Below are 24,857 nucleotides of genomic sequence, written 5' to 3' on the forward strand. Positions count from 1 at the left end.
CCAATTCAAATCACCATTTCACAAATCTCGAGACAAGGAGAAAGACAGAGAAAACTACTCAGAACTCATGGGGAAAGCACAACACAACTTGGAATTCATATATAAAATCAAATCCATATAAACTATAACAAGTAAATAACTTATCTATAAATTTCTCCCCAAGAACACTCCTTGAAGTTCCTCTGAATCTCTTCCTTTCTTTACAGCACACAGAATTCCTCTTCGAATTAGTAAGGAGGAAGAAATCTCTCACTTTCCCTCCACTCTTACAATTTCTCGAAGAATTCCTCACAGTTATACGCTCTAGCAAACTTTCTACGCACTAATGGATCCTTTCTAACCTCCAGGACTCCAAAAGTCTCTCTATTTTCGGCCAAAATGTTCTCATTAAAGATGTGGATGAGTTTTCCCAAGAGTTGCTTATGCACCCCTCCAAAATCCGGCCTTATCCATTGTACATGTCACATAACCGTCAATCCCGCCGTCAGCGGCCTCGATGGCGCCGTCGGCGCCCTAGTGCAATTCTCCACATTTTGGTCTTTTTTGCTCCAAATTTGCTTTTTTTTTTGCATTTTTTGCTCCATTGACCCTAATTCATCATTCCTGCAACAAAACATCAAAAATACCTTTCTTTAAAGTGCAATATCATTAAAAACAGTATAAAGAGGTATGAAAATCTTAACATATTTTCCTTTGGTCACTAGGCACCTAGACAAGTTTTAGGTGCCTAAGTACCCAGAATGGGTGTAGGATTTCCACCTTGTTGATCTGGGAACACCCAATGAACGCTTGAGTGGCCATAGTCAGGTGCCAAGGCACCGAGAACACTTTGCAAGAAAGTTAGCCTATCTATTGCTCATGGGTTCTCCAATCAGAATCCACACCTAACAATCTCCCACTTGGAGACTGATAACATCGAGTCTAGTCCTTTGTACTTGCATCTCCATCCAAACTGCCTTCATAGTCACATATTATGATCACGTATCATGGTGTGGCTCACCCCCAGTCTCAACCTTCATGAAACCCAACTGAAGCCAATCACAGTTTTAGTTTCTCAACAGTAACCATCTTTGTCAACATATCCACAATATTTTTTAGATATATGTATCTTTTCCAGAAATAACAGCTCATTTCTAAGGGAGATCGAATGAAATGATACCTTAGCTGGATGTGTTTTGTTCTAGCATGAAAAGAAACATTCTTAGCAAGATGAATCGTACTCATATTGTCATTGTAGAGCTTTCAAATCCCCTGCTCCTTTCTCAGTTCTGCCATGAAATTTTGTAGCCAAATCATTTCCTTGTTATCATCAGTAATAACAATATTTTGTGCATCCATAGTTGAAAGTGCAACAATCTTCTACAACCTAGAAACTTAACTTTTTGTTTTGTTCCCCAAGTAAATATGTACACCAGTGTACTTCTCCTATTGTCCACATATCCTGTCAGATCTTAATTTATGAATCCTTGTAGACCATTCCCTACATTTCCATAACAAAGTACCATGTTGACTGTTCCTCTAAAATACTTGGTAATCCACCTTATTGGCTTCCATTGATGCATGACTAGATTACCCATATACTTGCTGACCAATCCCACTGCATATGAAATATTTTTTATGGTACAAATCATCACATACATCAAACTTCCAACTGCCGAAGTGTACAGAGTTTTCTTCATCTGTTCTTGCTCCGCTTCAGAGATTGGCGGTAGCTCCTTAGATTATTTGAAGTGACCAACCAAAGGAATGCAACTGGTTTTGACTCACTCATGTTGAACCTCTATAAGATCTTCTCAACATACTCTGCCCAAGACAACTTTAGTATTTCTGCACACATGTCCCTGCTAATTCTCATTCTGAGGATCTTCCTAGTTGAACCTAAATTCTTCATCTCAAACTCACTTGATAAATTTTTCTTTAAGCCTCTAATTTTCTCCATATCTGCCCCTACAATTAGTTTGACATCCACATACAAAAGAAGCAAAATATAATAGTTACCAAAGTGTTTGATGAAACAACAGTGGTCTATCTGGCATTTCATGTACCCATTATCAGACATGAACCTGTCAAACCTCCTGTACTACTATCTCAGGGCTTGCTTCAAGCTATATAGTTGCTTCTTCAATCTATAAACCAAGCCTTCCTTGAATGAAACCTTGTAACCTTTGTGGTTGCACCATGTATAGATCCTTCTCCAGATCAACAGATTTCAAACCCTGGAGCTTATTCTTTGAAAGTAGGGACTTCATATCTTTCTCGCTCATATGGACAAGCCTACAGTGCCACAGACCTCCATCTACCCTCATTTTAATCACATCAATGAAAACAGTCATTTCATTGATCGGATAAAGGGTGTCGTCAATGTTGCCCTGAGCCATCACCAATGCCCCTTGGCCACCTTTCATGAATCACCTATGAAAGTAGTCACAAGTTCTCACTTTGCCAGCTGGCTCATAGAGATAAGATTTCTCTTTAAACTAGGAACATGTCTGGCTTCAGTAAGCTTCCAGAGGGCTCCATTTGGTAACTTGATAACAACACTCTTATTATAATGTAGACCTTGTTATCTCTCAAATATATTTTTCCTAGATAAATATAAACGTAGTTTTTAAATACCTCTTTATTGGGGCAAGCATAAAAAGAGACATTTGAATCCACTATCCAGAATTCAATGTTGACTAAGGATAACGCCAGAGTGTCATTTTGGATTTCACATGTGGAGATATTAGTAGAAAGACTACTTTCATGTCGTCCACCACCAACTTTTCTTGGAGCTTCGCAGTCTCACTTGAAATGCCCTTTCTTACCGCAGTTCAAACATTCTCCTATGCTTGACTTAGGCTTTCCTTTCTTAGACTTGGATCTTCCTCTACCTGTACTCCTGCCCAAATTTCTTCTCTTACTATCTTCATTCAATACAGAACCTGAAGATTCACCATTTGTTGTTTTTTTGCAAGCTTCTTCATTCAACATCAGACCCACGATGTCATCGAATTTCAGCTTCGAAGTACATGATGAATCACTCACCATCGTTACCAAACCATCCCAGCTTTCCAGTAATGAAAATAGAATCACCAATGCTTTGACCTCATCATTAAACTCAATCCTCACATAACACAATTGACTCATCACAACATTGAAGTCATTAAGATGCCCTGCCACTAAATTATCTTTCATAATCTTCATGTTGAATAATTTCTTCATCAGAAAAACCCTATTAGAAGCAGAAGGTTTTTCATACATCTTGGTCAGTACCGCCATGAGATCCACTGTAGTTTACTCATTCACAATGTTAAACGCAATAGATGAAGAAAGTGTCAACCTGATCAAACCTAGTGTCGTTCAATCCAACACTTTCCATTCCTCATAGTCATAGTTTCAAGCTTCTTTGTAATTCCTTGTAGTGTAAATTATATTTTTTTCTGATCCAGCAAATCATCCTCCTACATCTTCCAGAATGTGAAGTTTGTCCTGTTGAATTTCTTTACCCTGAACCTTGTTTCTTCGTTCATTTCTCACTCGAATCGAACATTGTATATTCATTCATTGGACAACATAAGCTTTCAAAATTGGTTTAAATGCCTGGCATGGACTTGATTTGACTTGAATTGGGTCAATGTTGATGTCATTGAATTTTCTTGTCAAGCCGTCAGTTTGACTATAAATTTGCTAAAATTGGAACTCTATATGAAGTTTGAACGTTCCGTGCTCAAAAAATTATCTCAAGATTTGTGTCACACCTCGAGATTCATGCTAAATGATGACAATTTATTGATATCGTATTAGGTTGGATCTTGTATAATAATACAACAAAACATTAATATACATTAACATACGATCAATGTGCAAGTAATTCAATAATTTTAAATATCTATACACAAAGGCAATCCATACTAAAATATTTTTACTACTTTCGAATGTATTGTTGTGTGGAACCCGGTTAAATAAAAAAAAATGTAACTGTACACCCGCCTACCCTTATCTCACGTGAAACATAAAAGGTCTCTCGCTCCCATCTCCCTCCCGCCCCTCATCACGTTCGCGAACTGCTTCTATTCCTTTGGCTCACAAAATGAAATTCCCGTCTCTAGCGAAACGGAGACTCGTCTCCTTGAATTGTGAAACTGTAGAACTCTCCGCTTTAAGGAGTTCTTGCTCACGGGTAAGGGCAGGAAGGAAGGAGATTCTTTGCTTGGATTTTTTGTTAGGTTTCCGGGAAGAAGAAGGCAGGTGTTTTGCATGGTACTCTTTCTTAGTTGCTTTTGCGTGTTTGGCAGAAGGAAGAAGAAGATAGTTGAAGAAGAATGTGTTATTCTTGATTTCTTCTTGTTGGCTTGCAGCAGAAGAGAAATAGATTTTTTTCTCTTGTATGTATTTCTTCTTCTTCAGTGTTCTTACTCCCGGGTGAATCTTGCTGTAAAGAGAGAGAGAGAAAGTGAGAGATCCTGTAATTGTCGATGTCATCAAACGGTGTAATTCCTCAATTAATAAAATCCTCTGTAAATCCGTTGATGTAGGCAATTTGCCGAACTACGTAAATCTATGTGCTCTTTTGGTGTGAAACTTTTCTCGTTTTATTTTTCACTTTGTCGTCGATCGTTCTATTCTATTTCAAATTACCACAACAACTGGTATCAGAGCCAGTGGTTGCAGATGAAGTGAAGGTTTCAGGGATCAAGAAGTTCGATGACACAGATTTTGGTTACTGGAAGATGTAGATAGAAGACTACCTTTATGGGAAGAAACTCTATCTTTCATTATTGGGGAAAAGACCTGAAAGAATGAATGAGACTGAATAATATGTTGGATCGACAAGTTTTGAGGGTTATTCAATTGACCCTATCGAGGTCCGTTGCACACAACTTCGTCAAGGAGAAGACGAATGTAGATCTTATGACAACCCTGTCAGGTATGTATGAAAGCCATCAACGAGTAACAAAGTATATCTGATGAAGAAATTATTTAATTTGAAAATGACGGAAGGTACGTCTATTGTACAACACCTGAATGATTTCAATATTATCACAAATCAATTATTGTCTATGAAAATTGAATTTGATGATGAGATACGTGCACTGATCTTATTGGCTTCATTGTCAAATAGCTGAGAAGCTACGGGGATGGTTGTCAGTAATTATGCAGGTAAATCAAAATTGAAATATGAAGATGTTCGTGATTTAATTTTGGCTGAGAAGGTGCACAAAAAGATTCTGGTGAGATCTTAGGTTCGATTTTGGCATTAAATGTTGATTCCAAAGGGAGATCACATGATAGGAACTCAATTAGAGGAAGATCAAAATCAAAGAACAGAAACAGGAGCAAGTTAAGGCCTGATAAACAAGTAACTTGCTGGAATTGTGGAAAAACTGACCACATAAAGAGGAACTGCAAGAATCCTATGAAGAAGGAGAATGATGGTGCAAATGTGGTAACTGAAGAATCATAGGATGCACTACTTTTGACAGTTCATAGTTATGTTGATGACTGGATACTTGATTCAGGAGTTTCTTTTCATACAAGTTTTCATCGGGAATCGATGCGGAATAATGTTGCAGATGATTTTGAGAAAGTATATCTGACTGATGAAGAAGCTCTGAACATGGTAGGAATGAGATATATTGACATTGCACTTCCAAATAAGAACAAGTGGACTCTGCAAAAGGTCAGACACATTTCTGAACTGAAGAAGAACCTCATTTCTATTGGGCAGCTTGATGAATGTGGACATTTAGTAGTTTTCTCATATAACACCTGGAAGGTTACTAAAGAAGCATTGGCACTGGCTCAGGGTAAGAAAACAGGTACGTTATATATAACCACTGGTTTAATTAACAGTGTTGATACTAATGTTGTAGAGAACACAGTAGAGTTGTGGCATTGCAGACTTGACCACATGAGTCAGAGAGGTATGAAAGAATTTCAGTCCAGAGGCAAGCTACCAGAACTGAAGTCTGTTGATTTCAGCATCTGTGAGAGTTGCATTATGGGAAAGAAGAGGAAGGTCAGTTTCTTGAAAGGTGGCAGGACGCCAAAGGCAAGAAAGCTGGATCTTGTACACACAGATGTGTGGGGAACTTCTCCAGTGACATCTCTTGGAGGCTCTCGTTACTACATCACATTCATTGATGATCATAGCGGAAAGGTATGACTTTATTTCTTAAAGTATAAATCTGATGTATTTAGTGTATTCAAGACTTGGAAGGTCATTGTTGAGACAGATGTAGGCTTAAAACTGAAATGTTTGAGGTTTTATAATGGTGGTGAGTACATTGATGGTGGGTTGAAGGAGTACTGTGCAGCTCAGGGCATCATAATAGAGAAGACCATTCCAGGGACACCACAACAAAATTGTGTTGCAGAGCGCATGAACAGGACCATTAATGAGCGGGCTAGAAGCATGAGATTGCACGCAGGACTACCACCTACTTTCTAAGCAGAAGCGGTCAGTACATTTGATCAACAAGGGGTCATATGTTCTATTAAAATATGATTTACCTGAAGAAGTCTGGAGTGGGAAAGAGGTAAAATTTTTTCACCTTAAGGCTTTTGGTTGTCATTCTTATATTCTCATTAATACGGATGCTAGAAATAAGCTTGAGGTTAAGTCAAAGAAGTGTTATTTCATTGGCTATGAATATGATGCATTTAGATATCATTTCTGGGATGATCAGGGTCAGATCATAAGGAGCAGGAATTCAATGAGAATGTTATGTACAAGGACAAGTCCAGTACAGTTTCTGAAACAACACTGAAGGAATCTGAGTTGGTAAGATTTGATGATTTACCAGAGGTCACAGTGCAGGACAAAAATGCAGGTGAAGAGGAGAGTTGATCCGAGGCATCCACTCCTATTATTCCACAGTTAGTTTCAGAGCAGTTTACGCCTACAGTTGTAGTTCGCAGGTCAGAAAGGGCTAGACGTTCTTAACATCATTATTCTTCAACTTTAAACTACATTCTGCTGACAGATGGTGAAGAACCTCAGAGTTATGAAGAAACCTTGCAAGATAAAAATTTGAGCAAGTGGGAGCTGCCATGAAGGAGGAGATTGATTCTCTGTTAGAAAATCAGATGTGAGAGTTGGCAGAACTTCCATCTGGAAAGAAGACATTACACAACAAGTGGGTGTACTAGGTGAAGACTGAACATAATGACAGTAAGAGGTTACGCATGATGGTAGTAAGAGGTACAAGGCTAAACTTGTTGAAAAGAGTTTTTAGCAGAAGCATGGTATTGATTATTCTAAGATTTTATCTCTTATGATGAAGCTTACAACCATCAGAATGGTAATGTCTATGGTGGCTACTGAAGATCTCTTTCTTAAGCAGTTAGATGTGAAGACAACCTTTCTTCATGAGGATCTTGAAGAAGACATCTACATGCACCAACCTGAAGGGTTCGTGGTACAGGGAAAGGAAGAGTTAGTTTGCAGATTGAAGAAGAGCTTGTATGGCCTGAAGCAAGCTCTTAGACAGTGATACAAGAAATTTGATAATTTCACGCACATTGCAGGGTACAACAGATGACAGACAGATCATTGTTGTTATTTTAGGTATTTTGAAAATTTCTATATCATCATACTGTTGTATGTGAATGATATGTTTATTGTAGGTGCTAGTATTGAGGAGATCAATAATCTGAAGGAGTATATGTCAAAACACTTTACAATGAAGGATTTAGGAGTGGCAAAATAAATCCTTGGTATGAGAATTGTCAAAGATAGAGTCAGAAGCATATTGAGAAGAAGCATGTTGAGACTCTCTCAGACTGAGTATGTGAAAAAGGTACCTAGCAAGTTCATCATAGATAAAGCCAAACCAGTTGGCACACCCTCGGGAAGTCACTTCAGACTCAGTAAGAATCAGTCACCTAAGTCAGAGGTGGAACGAGATCACATGAGTAAGGTTTCTTATGCTTCAACTATTAGTTCACTTGTGTATATTATGGTTTGCACCATACCAGATATTACCCATGAGTGGGAGTTGTTAGCAGATACATGAGCAATCCATGAAAGGAACATTGGGAAGCAATGAAGTGGATCTTGAGGTACTTAAGAGGATATGAATAAATTCACTTGTGTTTCTCATGAAAGAGTTCAGAGGTACGGGGCTATGTTGATGCTGATCTAGCTGGAGATATTGATACCAGAAGAAATACTACATGTTATATTTATACTATTGGTGGCACTGGAGTATCATGGGGCTCTAATCTGCAGAAGACAATTTCTTTGTCTAATACAAATGAGTACATAACAGTGTCAGAGGCTGCAAAGGAGATGATATGGCTACAGGGCTTCTTGAAGGAATTAGGCAAGAAGAATCAGAAGGGCATTCTCTATAGTGATAGTTAGAGTATCATATTCCTTGCCAGGAATCTAACATTTCAGTCCAGGACTAAGCACATTCAGATCAGGTATCATTTCATATGATCATTGTTGGATGACGGACAGTTGATGCTTGAGAAAATTTGTGGAAGCCAGAACCCTGTTAATATATTGATAAAGGGTGTTACTCTTGAGAAATTGAAATTGTGCGCAACTTCAGTTGGTCTTCTGAGGTGAAGACATAGACCTTGAGTTGCAGAGGTGGAGGATAACACGTTTGAAGAAAAGGGCTACACGGTCAGTGCATGATATGAATTTGAGTAAGAAAACGTTGTAGTATGTGTACCGTTCTCTAAGTGAGAGATTTGTTGTGTGGAGCTCGGTTAAATAAAAAAAAAACATAACTGTACACCCACCTATCCTTCTCTCACGCGAAACGAAAAGGTCTCCCGCTCCCATCTCGCTCCCGCCCCTCGTCACGTTCGCGAACTGCTTCCGTTCATTCGGTTCGCAAAACAAAATTCTCGTCTCTCGTGAAACAGAGACTCGCCTCCTTGAATCGTGAAACTGTAGAACTCTCTGCTTTAAGGAGTTCTTGCTCACGTGTAAGGGCAGGAAGGAAGGAGATTCTCTGCTTGGATCTTTTTTTTTTAGGTTTACGGGAAGAATAAGACAGGTGTTTTGCAAGGTACTCTTTCTTTGTTGCTTTTGCGTGTTTGTCAGAAGGAAGAAAAAGATAGTTGAAGAAAAATGTGATCTTCCTGATTTCTTCATGTTGGCTTGCAGCAGGAGAGAAATAGGTTTTTTTCTTTTGTACGTATTTCTCCTTCTTCGGTGTTCTTGCTCTTGGGTGAATCTCGGTGTAGAGAGAGAGAGCAAGTGAGAGATCTTGTAATTGTTGACGTGATCAAACGGTATAATTCCTCAATTAATAAAATCATCTGTAACTTCGTGGATGTAGGCAATTTGCCGAACTACATAAATATGTGTGTCCTTTTGATGTCAAGCTTTTTCTCGTTCTACTTTTCACTTCATCGTCGATCATTCTATTCTATTTCAAATTACCACAACATGTATCTCAAACAAAAAAGATCCAAAAGTCAACAAAACAATTCTATTTTAATAGAAAAATTAAAACCTACCACTATACTTAAGAGAATGCATTGATTAGAGGCTGAAATGCAAAATCGACATTTATATAAAGAAAAGGGTGAGTAATGCAAATTTAATTCATATGTAATTTAATATTATACAATTGACCTTAATAACATGCTTCTGATCAAAATGCAATTTTATGTTTTTCATAAAAATATCAAACATTTCTTTTCTCATTTAAAATTATAAACTTAAATATACCATTTGTATCTAATATGTAGCAAATGCTTAACAAATTAAATTTTAAGCAGTTAATAACTTTCAATAAAAATTTATTTCAACAAATAATTTTTAAGAATAACAATATTCTCGTAAAAATATTTATTTTATTTCAATAAAATTTTATTGTCTTTTATATATATATATATAATAGAAACTATTTTTATATGAGAATTATCTTGATATAATTAGGGTCTGTTCGAGGCAGCTGCTGTTTATTGAATAATCTGTTGATAAACTGGGTACGATAGCTATTAGAAAATTTTTTTTTTTTTTTTGAAAAAGTCAGACCGCTGTCAGAAAGCTGTTACCGCACCTAGATAGGTGCAGTGTGAAAACGTTACTTTTAGCTTTTTCAAAACGTATAAGTTGCAAAAATATAATTTACCCAAACAGTTCAAATACATATTCATAACGCCACCGCACCAAATAAGCTGCTTCAAATGGACCCTTAATTAATCTCAAAGACTGGTGTTTTTATTCTTAAGCAACCGCGTAACCGTGTGAAACGTTTTAAACCTTAAAAACGGCTATGACTTTTACACTGACTAATTATTATTATTATTATTATTCATAAATAGATACATTCTGTAGTAGTGATATTGACATATCAACAAATAATGGGGGCAGTAACGTAAATATTTGATAATTCCTATTTAGTTTCATGTCTAATATTTATGTTTTTATATTTACATACATAACAATTAAATATTTAATATTATATCAAAATATCAGTATTATTGATGAATGCTAGAAGATTCACGATAGCAGGGTAATAAATTATCGTCTTTGCATCGTACGAGAATCTATCACACTCAAATAAAAGTAAATTACTGATAGAGACATTAAAAATTTTTACTTAGGAAATTCAGAAATTAAAAAGACTGCGGGGTCTTGCCCGATTGAAATGTTTCACTATGAGTTTATGATTACAAGTACATTCTCATGTCCCCATAGGTGAGAAGAGTTTTTTAGTTAAAATTCGTGAGTAGAAGAACTCGTTGTCTCGTAGTAGGGAGCAGTTGATGTGAGGAGTAATTGTTGGAGCTTTAGTACATCATCTTCGGGGTCAACGCAATGTTCGGGAAGATGCACAATTTTGTAGGTTGCTATGTAATTCTGCGGTTGTTTGTTACTTTGCACGAAGTTTCACCGTCAAGAGCGGGTGGCAGCTGATGTTGTTTGATGGCGACTAACTAGTGATTGTCGACGGTGGTTGACGACTGCAAGAGCTGGAAGTATTCATCGAATCGTCGATGCATAATATCGGACTTCAGCTCCATCTTCTCTAGGCTCTAGTATTCCTTTGGCTCAAGGTCTAGTCCCCTTCTCAAGAAGAGATGAAAGTTTATTTATAATCTAGATTATAAATAATGAATGAATAGACCACTCTGATCGGACGATCCAGGTAGCTTATGTGTTTTCAAAATGCTGAAAACAACGTTTTCGCTCCGCACCTATCTAGGTGTGATGACAGCTTTCTGACAGCAATCTGATTTTCCAAAAAAATAAAAATTTGTAGTAGTCGCTGCACCTAACTTATCAATAGAATATTTTTAGTCAGTTTATCAGCAAATTATTTAATAAGTTGCAGCTTCCCCAAACAAACCCCAAGATGTTAAGAAAAATGTATCGATGATGTAATTAATAAATCCAATGGAGTGCTAAATAAATAATTATCTTTAATTTAAAAAGCCTTAGTTACCTCATTTTTCTTACTTTTTCTTTTTTTTTTGGCTTTAATGAAGATCAATTTATTCTTCTTTTATTGTTGAGATTATATTTGTTTAGCATAATTATAAGTAATTTATTTGTTATTTTTTAAAAATAAATCAATTCATTTAAAAACCACTTAAAATGATTTTTTTCTTTAATAGTTTAAATTTAAATTAAATTATTTTCTAATTTATTTTTTTTCAAATCCAAATATAAATAAAATTAAATATACATATATAAAATTAAAAAATGTCCCAAATGGTCTCTTAGTGTCTCTTTTAATTCTTTTTTTCTCTTATTTATTTTTATTATAATTTTTTTAAAATATTTTTTATTGATAGAATTTTTATATGTTTTCTTAAACCAAAAAAAAAATAAAACTTATATTCAAGCAATCCAAAATATAATTTTGTTATTTTGTGCACTATTTTACTTTAATTTATTTTTCAATAATCAATGTTTAGTCTGTCATATTTTTCTCTTTCTATAGTTAAAAAAGTATATGAATCATTCCATCACATGAATATACATTTGATCCTATAAAAAATCATCACCTTTTGTGTGTGCCAAGGTGAAACAATGAGGAATAAAATCAAGACTAATATACTAACAAATGTTTATCAATTCAAAAAAAATCAAGCCATTTATTAACTTTCAATAGTATCATGTAAAGAACTCAAGCTTTATTTCGTATTGCCGAATTCAATGGCTTGATCGAGGTCGATAAACACTCAAGTTCAGCTCGTGAATGGGCTCGGACTTACAGCTTGGCCAGAGCGACCCAAGAACTCACGCCTACTCGCAGCTCAGCATTTCATGTAGCTATCAAAGGTGCCAAAATACCATGTATTATTATATATTTATTATTATAATTATTACTATTTTTTACAATCATGCATTATATCCTTAAATTGATAAATAAAGAATTATAAGTCAAAATTAGGGAGATGATAGCATATGTCAATGTTAACATATATAGATAGACTCCTTATTTCCAAGTACTCCTTTAGGAGACAACGAGCATAAATGAATCAAACACATCATTTCACAGTCTTGATGTCATGCACATTATAAAATATATTCGATAATATCAATATTAAATAACTGAAGCATAAATGAATATGAAAGAATATTACAAAAACAAAGGCTTAAAATTACAAAAATTTTACTATAAGAACTTACAAAGTCTAAATTATAATATAGTTTAAAACTTATTAGATTATCTCTTTATACCTACAAATATCCTATATATTTCATACTTCAATGAATTTTTTCCTTGATTTTATTTATCCTTATATATTGGAATCCCCTCTGGCACAGTTAGCCTTAAGGAGGTAGTACTCCAATTTGATAAACACATTAGGAATGACTAGAGGCTCGTATAATAGCCTCTGACCATTCCTTCTTTTTTATATATATATATATATATTGGTATTAGGTTGCTAAAATTATTGATTGTATTCAAACGAAAGAGCATAAACTTTCTCACAGATTTATCAAAATCAGATAATCAGATCTCACAAGAACTGTAGCAACAATAAAGTTATACAATATATGCAGCTACAATTTATAGCAAATCTTATAAATTTACTTATTACCTTCATCATCAAGATCGGAACTTGAATCTTCAGAACCAGTACTTTCTTCTTCTTCCTCCTTAAAATCACTCAAAACCGATTTACAGCCTCGCAGAAATGGCATGGTTTGTGTTAGATGGAGTAATTATATGATTTCGAGTGATATCTTTCAGAGAGGTGCAGCCACTTAAAGCCATTGTGAGTTCAAACTCATCTCTGAGCATCTGCAGCACCTTTCTCACTCCTGCTTCTCCCTCAGCAGCCAAAGAGAACACCACAGGCCTTCCTATCTGGGATTTTTAATGAACTATCAGTTTCTCTCACAAAGAAAAGAAATTGTAAAGAAATCTTTTTTCTGCAGGAAAAACTGACAAATGCAGCACAAAACATTATTAACAGACTTGAATGATGCATTTTAGTAAATTTTATCGAGAAGAGAACTAATGAGCTTGATAATCTAACCAAATCAGGCTCTCACATGAATTAATACTTTATGTAGTAGCTACTTACAAAAACACCAGAGGCCCCAAGAGCAAGTGCTTTGAAAACATCGGTTCCACGGCGGACACCGCCATCTAGGAAAACAGGAATTCGGCCTTGAGCAGCTTTGACAACCTGAATTCATGGATTGATTGTTCACCAAATTTGCTCCCAAAAATATATTTTTTTTTATTTTTTTTTTATGCTAGGGAGAATCGATATAGAAAATTACTTCTTCGAGTGCGGTGATGGTTGCGGAAACATAATCGAGTTGTCGTGCTCCATGGTTGGATACTATGATACCAGCTGCGCCATTTTGGACAGCCAGACTTGCTGCATGGTGATTGCAGATCATGAAATTTGAATGAATATTGTGGCTTAAAACATGAGGTAATGAGATAAAAATGAATGTGGAGATATCAGATTTCTCACCATCTTCAGCAGTTAGAACTCCTTTAACAAGAATTGGCAAGGAAGTGATTGATTGCAACCACTTCACATCCTGGTAAACGAAAGAGTAAGACAAATCATTAACATATTGTATGGGAAGTTTGATGGAAGAGAAGTGCAGAGAAAAATATGGCTTTGCTTTCTAAGTGTGTAAGATATCAAAAAAGCCCCCTTACTGTTTACACGAGGTAATTTAGACCCAGACTCTAAAAGTATCAAATTAGTCCCCAAAATCTTTAAATTAAGGCTAAAATAATCTTCTCTGGAAACTATTTTAGACGATTTTAAAAAAAGCTAAGGACTAAATGAGCATTTTTATAAACTATGGGACGAAAATGACCTCACTATAAAGAGTTAGGAGGCTATTTTGACACTTGTCCCCTTTCCAAGTTCATAGTTTCGAAGGCATACCTTCCAGCTCAGAGAGCGGTCGATTTGACCGGCGACATACGAAGCCAAGCCAGAATCATCAGTCTATGGAGAACAGCAAAAGAATTTAGAAAAAAGAAAACTTATAAGAAAAAGCAAGCAGTTCATATGAGGCTCTCACCTTCTCCATCTTGCCAAGGTCCAGGCCCTCAAAGTTCTTGAGAGTCAAGAATGGAGGTAATGTAAACCTATATGATTATGTGTATGTTAGCATTACATTTTAAAAAATGTGAAAATTTGATAAAATTCTGGGAAGAAATGCCATTTCAGCATTATGTCATTGACTTCTGAATCATATTTGCATTTTCGCGAATTAGAAAGCCTAAGAAATTAAAAATTAGCCATCTTAGTGTACATTCTGTTCTAATATATTTCCGCTTAATTTTTATTATTTTATTTTATTTTTAACATGCTCACATACCTTAAGCCTTGAACTCAAGGCCAAATGAGCTGCATTAAAAACACGAATGATTTACTTACATGTCACACAGTTCTTATGTATTTACATATTTAACACCAAAGCGTTGATATTTGCATATTAATATCATTTTGCCTATCATCAAAAGGAGCATTTTACTTTCAAAAACTTAATGATAGTGATATTTTTGACATTATAAGAAGATTTAAGTGTTAGAAAATATAATTATCAAACTTTAGGCGTTATATATGTAAATTCATAAGAATTGTGTGGCATGTATCTAAACGCCCCTAAAAAAAACAATTTTGATTTCCATGAGAAACATGCTTAGAAACTCACCACCTTGAATATGGGACTGATTATTCAATTTCATACATCACAATTGTACCCAAAAAAAAACAAAAAACAAAACAAAAAAAAAATCATTACTTTAAAATCTATGAAAAAATTAATAACAAAATAAAAAAAACTTGGAATTACCTGTTCTTGATATCAGCTTCCCTACGGCCAAGCCGAGGAGTATCCACAGTAAGGGCTATCGCCTTGAAGCCAGCCCTCTCAGCCCTCCTGACAAGCTGTGCAACCACATTCCTATCTTTGTAGACCTGATAATTCAAAGTTGGGAAAAACAGTAGAAGCCAGCAGCAGTTGAATTTATTTGCTGTAGTCCATTAATAAGAACAGTTTTCCTAAGTTCAGGGAAGGGAGAAGTCTTACATAAAGCTGGAAAAAACGTATTCCCGGCCCGGTGGAAGCAACCTCTTCAACACTTGAAGTAGCCCAAGATGACAGTGTCTAGAAAAAGAAGCCATACAACAAAGCAAAGCTGTGGTAATAAATAATAAATAGGTATAGAACAATAAAGATAATAGTAAAAAAATTGTTTCCTGAATCTTTGCAGAGGGTCATTACTTTACTCGTACTTATAGTTTGAGTAAAGCGCCAAAATAGTCCCCTAACTATTTACATAAGTTATGTTAGTCCCAACTCTATAAGAAGTGTCAAATTAGTGCTATTATATTACAATAGGCTATAATGGATACTATTTGGATGAGGAATGCAGCGTTTCATCCAAAATTTAATAGAAAAATAATGCAACAGCTAAGAAAATTCAGCTGAAAACACCAAAGGAATTGGAATGAAAGTCTATCGCTTATCTAATTTGCATTCAATATGGCGACACGATTTAACAAATAGACTTCATTTGAGCATGCTATGAGATATTTAACTTTTAACATAATTGGCACCGAGTAGGAAAAAAGTTTGAAGGTTATGTGATTCAAAATCAATAAGGAGATATTGAAGAGGGAATGAGGAAAAATCAAACCTATTCGGTATTGGTCATTTAAGATTCTAAGGAAAAATGAAAATAACACACACAAATTGGCTATGGATGCCTTCATAAAAACTTACTGAATGATTCATTTAAGAAACTATAAGCCATTCAAGCCTTCAATGTTGGATGTCAACATTTATAATGTTGAGAAGAGTTTATCAAAGCTGAGAAAAACTAGATAGGCCAAGAAGAATCCACAAAAGTTCATAGAATGGGGTGAATTGATGCAGAAATCAATGCAAACAACTTGTATTTGTATCTATGATTTCCTGTGTTGAATTCAATCAGTCATCGTTAGTAATTAATATTTTCTGTATTTTAATAGTAGTAGGCATTCCTTACTTATATAAGGGGATGCTATAGGAAATACAAGGGGTGACTTAGAGATTGTGATAAATTGGGAACATGAGAGACCAAGCCTAGGGAGGAGGGAGTCAATATTTTAAAAGGGGCATCATAGAGTTGGAGAACTAGAGGGAAGGAGGATTCAATGAATCATTGCCTTCATCCCTATATGAATTCATTATGGTTAGACTAATGAAATTTTATTTGTTTGTTACTCTACTATAGAACAAAAATTAAGACTCTTTAAGCCCACATGTTTGACTTGTTGGATGTATCTCCTTTCAAAGTCCTACCGGTGGCTATTATGATAGATTTATAAGTTATATTACTAAAAATTGTTTGCCTCAAAATTATTTTATTTTCACCATATGTTTCATTCAGAGTCTTAAGCGAGAGATTAATTATGCTACAATATACCAAAAACCCTATATAAGACATTTGCTAGATCAATAAATATCGAAGTATGTTAATCATACTATTAGAACTATTGACATGTAATTTTCCACTTCCTTAAAACATCCTGAAGATGCATCGCATCAACAGAACAATCATTTGCAAATTAAATTGATCCAGTTGAAGATAAATGTACTTCAATGCACAATACAATGACATTCATATTGCACATAATGAAGTCAGAGTGATGAGTTCCTCTTGAATATGTTGCAAAGATAATTAATTTCAAAAATGGACTCTTCCATTACACCATGACGAAAAACATGCATTTCTCCATGAGTGTGCATGCATGTTATAACTTGATATTGAATCAATATAACAAATAACGAAATAAACAAAAAAAAGAGCACAGATATTACATGGAAAACCCGATAGGAGAAAAATCACGGGCAAAAAAGAAGAATTCACTATATCAATTGTGAAATTACAAGTGGCGAGCTGCAGCCAACATAAAATCAAAATAGGAAAAAGCGATTCCTCTTTTACATAATAAAAAGGAGGGTATTTATAGTTTTACCAAGACCTTTAAAAGAAATAATTAAAAAGAGTCAATAAAATAATAGCACGTGGAATACAATCTAAAAGCTATTATAAGATTAATCAAATGGTCAAACTTTTCAATCTACGCGCTCACAATTTCCTTCTAAAGCCTCAATCTGTGTGCTCAAGGTTTTCTTTTAAAAGTTCTAATCCGTGCGCTCATAATTTTCTTATAAGATGATAAGCGGGACCCACAAAATTTGGTCACAAATTTAACAATATTTACCTTGACATGAATTTCCAAATATATAGAATATAACTTTCTAACCTCTTCCACATAGCTTTAATGATCAGAAATGAATACCAACCAAGTCTAAGTAATCTTAAAAATTGGCTATTGGGAGTGTCTTAGTCATCATATCCACAAGATTATCATGAATACAGATATTGCTTAAAACAACATTACCATGAGCAATAACTTCACAAACAAAGTGATAAAGAACATCAATGTGCTCGATTCTATCATAAAACATATGATATTTACTGAGGCAAATAGCACTAACCATCACACATTAGTCTGGTGATCTTCAAATCTTGACTAAATTTTTTAAATAAACCTTTCAACCAGAAAGCTTCTTCGTAAAATTCAATTATTGTAATGTACTCGGCTTCAATTAAAGATAATTTCACTATTGTTTGTAAAATAGTCTTCTATCTAATCGCATAACCACCAATAATAAACATATATCCTGTAAATAATCTCTTTCTATCAAGATCTTCAACAAAATCTACATAAACATAGCCAATAACTCAATATTTAGTCCTCTCGAAATGCAAACAAGCATCTTTTGTTCCATACAGATACTTGAGGATCCACTGAACTATTTTCCAATATTCTTTACCTGGATTACTCATATATCTGCTAACCACACTTACTGCATATGAGAAATCTAAACAAGAAGATATCATAGCATAAATGAAATATCGGACTACACTGAAATATGAAACTCGAGACATAAAATCAATCTCATCGTCAGATTGTGAATGCAAACCTGGTATGAGCCTAAAATGCACGGTAAATGGAGTACTAACAAGTTTGACATTTTGCATATTAAACTTATGCAGAACTTTCTCAATGTACACTTTATAACTTAGAAATAACTTATCTGTCTTTCAATCTCTCTGAATCTACATGCCCGAATATTTTCTTTTCAGCTCCCAAATCCTTCATCTCAAACTCACTGCTAAATTGAGCTTTTAACATTTTGATGTCTTTTTAATTCTTAGAAGCTATCAGCATATCATTAACATATAAGAGCAAGTAGATAAATGATCTTTTATTATTTTTTTTTAAGTAAAAAACAAAAATCATAACCACTTCTCTTTAAACTGACGAGCAATCATGAATGAGTCAAATTTCTCATACCACTAACTAGGAAACTGTTTCAAATCGTAGAGAAATTTCTTCAACAAACAAAAATAATCTTCTTTTTCTGCAACCACAAATCCTTTAGACTGCTACATATAAATGTCATTTTCAAGCTCTTTATACAAAGGCATAGTCTTTACGACTTACTACTCAAGCTCAAGATCATGCATATTCACAAAACCATGTAAAGCTTTAAATTGAGCTATGCTTGACATACCAGAGAGAATACATCAGCAAAATTTACACCTTAAACTTGACTGAATCCCTTTGCAACAAGCCTAACCTTATAACGGGCATCTCCAACTCCCGATGTGCCTTCTTTCTTCTTAAACACTCATTTGCACTGAACAGTTTTTTTGTCTTGACAACTTTGGAAATCTTAAGTGTTATTTTTGTGTAGGGATTCAATCTCCTCTCACATAACAATCATCCACTTACTACAGTCAATTGAATTCACCGCTTCGTTATGGCTAAAAGGCTTTTCACCACACTCGATGATTTCAACTACATTTAGAACATAAGCAACCAAATCGGCCTCACCATAACTTTGGGCCTGTTTTTTTTTTTTTTTTTTTTTTTTTTCTTTTTTTTTTTTTTTTTTGCACTATTCTTGGCAGTAAAATATTGTGATAGTTGTTGTTGTAGTGGTGAGAATGTAACTTCACCATGATTATCTGAATTTGATTCAAAATTTTGCCCAATAATGTACCTAAAGCTCCACTTATCTGCTTGACATCGGCTTTTGATCATCACTCTTATATTTTATAATAGGTGTTGTATGTAACATGGCAAACTTATCAAATACAACATCTCTACTAATGATCACTTTCATGATTTCTGGGCACCACAACCTATAACAATTGACTCTAGTTATATAACCAAGAAATACACTTTATAGATCCAGATTCTAATTTTTCATTATTAATATGAGCATATGTAAAACAGTCAAAAATTCTTACATTAGAATAATATATATGTTTATCTGACTAAAACGACTGAAGTCTTCTTGTCAATAAAAATGGAAGGAAAGCGATTCACCAAGTAACAAGCTCTAGAAGCAACTTCAACCCAAAATGACTTAGGTAGCTTGGTATTGGATAGTATGCAACGAAAATTCTCCAAAATAGTCATATTCATACTCTCTGCCACACCATTTTGCTGAGGTGTGTGTCAAACCGTGAAGTCTTTCATAATTTCTTCCAATTTGTTGAAGACATTAAATTCTACTAAACAGAATTCCAACCCATTATTAGTGCGAAAGTATTTAATCTGCTTTCCAGTCTTCTTCTCGATCATAAGCTTCCACTCCTTAAAAGTGATAAAAATATCGCTCTTCTACTTTAAGAAGAAAACCCAATCTTTTTTGGAAAAAGATTAATGAGCATTAACACATTTGGCACACCTTCAGATGATACTGTAGATGGTCCTCAAAGAACATAATATATGTAGTCTAGTATTTCCTTGATATTGTGATGCTAGAATTGAACTTAACTCTCTTCTATTTCCCAAATTAACGGTGCTCAAAAAACTTCAATTAGTAATATTATGACCACTTAGAAGGCCCCTTCTACTCAGTTCAACCATCGCATTCTCACTCATATGCCCAAGGTGCATATGTCAAAATCTAATTGCTTCATCATTTGATATGGACATAGTAATTGTTGCATCACCTATAACTATAGAGTCTTGTAAAACATATAGTCCAACAGTTTTCTTCTGCCTTTCATCATAACCCTTGCCGACCTGTGGAACTCCACCTTCATCAGAATACATGTACCATTTAGCATTACAAGTACATAAGGAAATTAAATTCCTTTTCATATCTGGGACATGTCTCACATCTCCATGTATTCTAATGACTCCATCAAACATCTTGTTTCTAACAGTTCTAAAATCGATAATTACACATGGAGCGTTGTTGCCCATTTGCACGGTATCCTGCGATATCATTTCATACGTTGAAAACCAGTCCCTAATGGGAAACATATGAACATATATGATGAATCAAAAAACTAATTATCACAAGGTTCACTGTCAGAGACAACTAAGAGTTCAACTTCACTAGCAACTTTTTCAACGACACTGGTCTTATAGAATGATTTGATTGTTTGTCTTTCTAATTTGAAATTTCTTTCTTATATTTATTATGCAACTAATAGCATTCAGTTTTGATGTGGCTTATTTTCTTACAGTAATTGTAGATCTTATCTTTATTCATAGATTTTGTTTTAGAACGCTTCTCTTGAGTTCTACCTCGAATGACAAAGCCTTCTTTTTGAAAATCAGATTTATCCACAAGTTGCTTCATATTTACTTTAAAAAATAGAGCATCATATATTTCATCTATAGTAAGTATCTATTGCACATACAAGATGATATCTCTAAACATTGTATATGATGAAGGCAGTGAGAACACCAAGCTTGATGTCAAATCTTCTTCGTCATACTTAACTTCCATTCTTTTAAATCAGAAAGGATTTTCTTAAAGACAGTTAAGTGACCTATAACAGATGCACTTTCTGTCATTCTATGAGAGTGTGTGAGAGTGTGTGAGAGGGTGAACGTTGCTTCAAGTGCAACTTACTTGTAAAACTTTTTTGTCATGCATAATTTATTTAGTTTTAGTCATAATGCAATAGTGGTCTTCTCCTTCAAACATTCTGTACAATCTAATTTTATACAAGAAGATAAATTTGAGAAAGGTCTTTTGATTTTTATGTTATTTCTCCTCCAGCGTCCATGATGAGAGCATCTTTTCGAACCCAAGTAGCACGTCGTATAGATTCATTTGCGCTAAGACAACTCGCTTCTTAACCTGCCTAAGTGAAAATCTATTTTGCGATCTAAAAAATGAATGTTGTACTTCATTCTTGTCATCGTCGATATCAAATTTGGCTCTAATATAATTTATTATAACTTGATATTGAATTAATACAATAAATAATGAAATAAATAAAAGAAATAACACAGATTTTACGCAAAAAAAAAAAGATAAGAAAAACCATTACAAGAGTAGGAAAAATCACTATATCAAATGAAAAATTAATGTTGAGAGCTTCAGCCAACATAAAATAAAAATAGGAAAAAGTGAGTGCACTTGTATATAACAAAAAGGGGTAATTATAGTTTTCACAAGTCCTATTTAAAAAATAATAATTAAAAGGAACCAATAGAGTAATAAAAACGGATTGCAATCTAAAGACTATTATAAAATTTATCAAACAGTCAAAGCCTTCATTCTGCATGCTCATAATTTTCTTTTAAAGCCTCAATCCACGTGCTCATATTTTCTTCAAAAACTTCAATATATGTGATCATAATTTTCTTCTAAAATTTAAATCCGCGTGCTCATGATTTTCTTATAAGATGATAAGTGGGGCCCACAAAATTTGGGTCACAAATTTAACAATGCATATAAAATTCAACAAAAAAAGACACTGGAGTTTTAAATGACATCAGTGTATATCTTCTTGTAGCAAAGATTAAAACACTACAACAAAAAAATGCATCTTCAATGAGTAATTGATAACAAGCTTCTAGTGGCTTACATATCAACTCATGCAATGCTCAAACCTGCCTAGTGAAGAAAACTACTTTTTATTTAATTTTCTGATAGTAGTATGATATCAAGAAAAACAGAAAAATGTCAAAATAGTGCTCTAGCTCTTTGCAGAGATCATTTTAGTCCCGAAGTTTATAAGTGCTAATTTAGTCTTTAAAATTTTTAATTGTGCAGAAATAATCTCTACGGAGGACTATTTGTGACCCAATTTAAAGAGTCTGAGAACTAATTTGGCACTTTTATAGACTCGGACTAAAATGGCCCCATGTAACAATTAGGAGACTATTTTGGCACTTTACTTTTAATTAGAAACAAGAACACAAATAGAATTACAATTAATTTCTTCTAATCAGCCTCATATATTAATCCTCTCCTTAAGCAAGATATTTTCAATCTAAAAAGAGTAGCATGGTAGCCTCCATGTCACCGATTACAAAAATCATGCAAAGTATAAAAAAAGCTTCACTATAAAAAAAAACTTCATATATGCTCACTAATGATGCATGAACAAAATTCATTCAAGTTTATAACCCAAGGTCAATATCTTATCGATCCTGCCACTCAAAGAATAAGTGATAGCCACAAACCATAATAGTCCCAGCAGAAGAGGCTGCCCTTGCTGTCGCATACTCTCCTGTGACAATGCACCATTTCATTCATCAGATATAATTTCCTATTGATGACCACATGTTTAAAAATATTATTAAGAACTAAGATGCCTTATAATTCTCATTAAAAGGTAGTGAAATGAAGGAAAACTTCAAATCTTTATATATAAATTTCAGGAGTAGTGCTTAATATAACTCTAAAGAAGAAAGTTGTTAGACTTTAGATTAAAACTTCAAGCACAGAAGGCAGTCTATGTACAGGTTTTACGTAAATTATTACCTTCCGGGTGAGCCATTTTCTGCATAGCCGTTGGGGCGATCATGATGGGCATCGAAATCTTGAATCCGAGGACGGTAGTGGTAATATCAACACTTGATACATCTATAAGTATACGTGGGCGAAACCTAAAGATCCAAGACAAGTAGCAACAACAAGGATAAAACACTTTCAGAGATAATTTATAGTACTTGCAGTAGAGCAAAAGGTGGAAAAAGACAAAAAAAAAATTACTAACTAACAAAGTGATTATATATAATGAGTTCATCCATCATGAATTTAGATTTTATGCAATTTGGCAAGAAATAAACACATCTTTGCCATCTTCTTAGTATGGATCATCATATCATAGAAATAAGAGTAACTGAACTTCATAGGAAATGTTACATGCATATCACTCAATCTCCATGTATTTTCATATCCAACATTTAAACCTCAATCTTTACATATATGCAACCTTATCTATGCATAAAAATGTGTATTTCACTTTTTAAAAGTTAAAAAAGTGGCATTGTTTATGTGATAAGAAAGATTTATTAGGAGCGTGCAGCAATATTATTCTTGAAAAACAACTCCATCTTCTTTATCCAACACCTTTGTGCTTCCCTAATTAAAAAACTCTAACCAACTCAGCCCAAAGCTTTGTTTTTCATGATTTATTTACAATTTTTGAAAGCCAGAAAACTGACATCAGCAAATTCAGATTATAACAGCACCCGATTCAAATCCTAGCCACCATGAACAACTATACCGCCTATGGTTGCCCATTAATCTTACAGCAACGTGTAGTAATCAGAGAGGGAACACAGAGATAAATAGCAAGAAGCTCACAGTATTCTAGAAAATGCTTCCCTGTTCTCCTTCAGTGTCCACTGATCTTCCGCCCCAGAAGCATAGTAATCATAAACCATTTTCGGCAACTTCTGCTTGGCGATGATTTCGTACTCTGAAACATTAGTTATCTCCATCCTTGCCGCAGAATCTCCTGCACCAAACCGCCAAAATCACTCACCTAAAACAAAATCTAAGCGAACAAATCAATCCGAAGGAAATAATATTCTCCAAAAGCTTTCAATATGCGACACAAAAATCTATAACCCGCAACAAAAACGCAAAATGGGAAAGGAAAGACTTTTCACATTAAAAATTGCGTTTTTATCAATACGCAAAAGAAGAAAACCTCAAAAGCGCATGGGATGGGAAGAGATGCGGACCTAAAGCGGCTCCTGCGAGCAAGAATAAATATGTCCGAAGATTGAGAGCTCTAGAAAGGTGACGTTGTAGTTGGAGGTTAGAAGAAGCAAAGATAGCGAGGGAGAAAGGGGATATCGTTCAAATGGAGAGGAAGGGTGAAGGAACAGGCGGCATTCGGGATGAGCTTTACAAGGTGGGAATATTCACAGCCTTCGCATCCACAAATCTCAGATATGCACTTCAAAAACTCATTTTTTTTTTCACTTCGCATTTGTCCGATTGCTAATGACCAGAAAAATTGGGGAAACGAGAAAATTGAGCGAAAATAGACGACAAATGATATAGTTTGTGTGTTCAAAGTTGTATCTGGAACAATGAAAGGCGGAGAAGAAGATAAGCACTAATG

At 34.5% G+C, this 24,857-nt stretch overlaps 1 protein-coding gene across 3 annotated transcripts; it reads right to left on the reverse strand.

The window, feature by feature from the left end:
- Positions 1-12,885: 12,885 nt before the first annotated feature.
- Positions 12,886-24,857, reverse strand: LOC110039153 (peroxisomal (S)-2-hydroxy-acid oxidase). Of its 3 annotated transcripts, none has more exons than XM_020744113.1 (12): positions 24,472-24,857; positions 24,089-24,242; positions 23,261-23,385; positions 22,960-23,006; positions 15,485-15,562; positions 15,248-15,372; positions 14,471-14,537; positions 14,332-14,394; positions 13,903-13,972; positions 13,703-13,803; positions 13,501-13,605; positions 12,886-13,280 (listed from the first exon to the last, which is right to left on the reverse strand). In XM_020744113.1, the coding sequence occupies exons 2-12, from the start codon at positions 24,223-24,225 to the stop codon at positions 13,092-13,094; spliced, it is 1,107 nt and encodes a 368-aa protein (XP_020599772.1). In that variant the 5' UTR covers positions 24,226-24,242; positions 24,472-24,857; the 3' UTR covers positions 12,886-13,091. The 3 variants fall into 3 exon arrangements, with proteins under 3 accessions (XP_020599772.1, XP_020599773.1, XP_020599774.1); XM_020744114.1 differs by having other exon boundaries at positions 24,089-24,269; XM_020744115.1 differs by having other exon boundaries at positions 24,438-24,857.

Source organism: Phalaenopsis equestris, unplaced genomic scaffold (assembly GCF_001263595.1).
Source record: "Phalaenopsis equestris unplaced genomic scaffold, ASM126359v1 Scaffold235604, whole genome shotgun sequence".
Taxonomy (NCBI): Eukaryota; Viridiplantae; Streptophyta; class Magnoliopsida; order Asparagales; family Orchidaceae; genus Phalaenopsis; species Phalaenopsis equestris.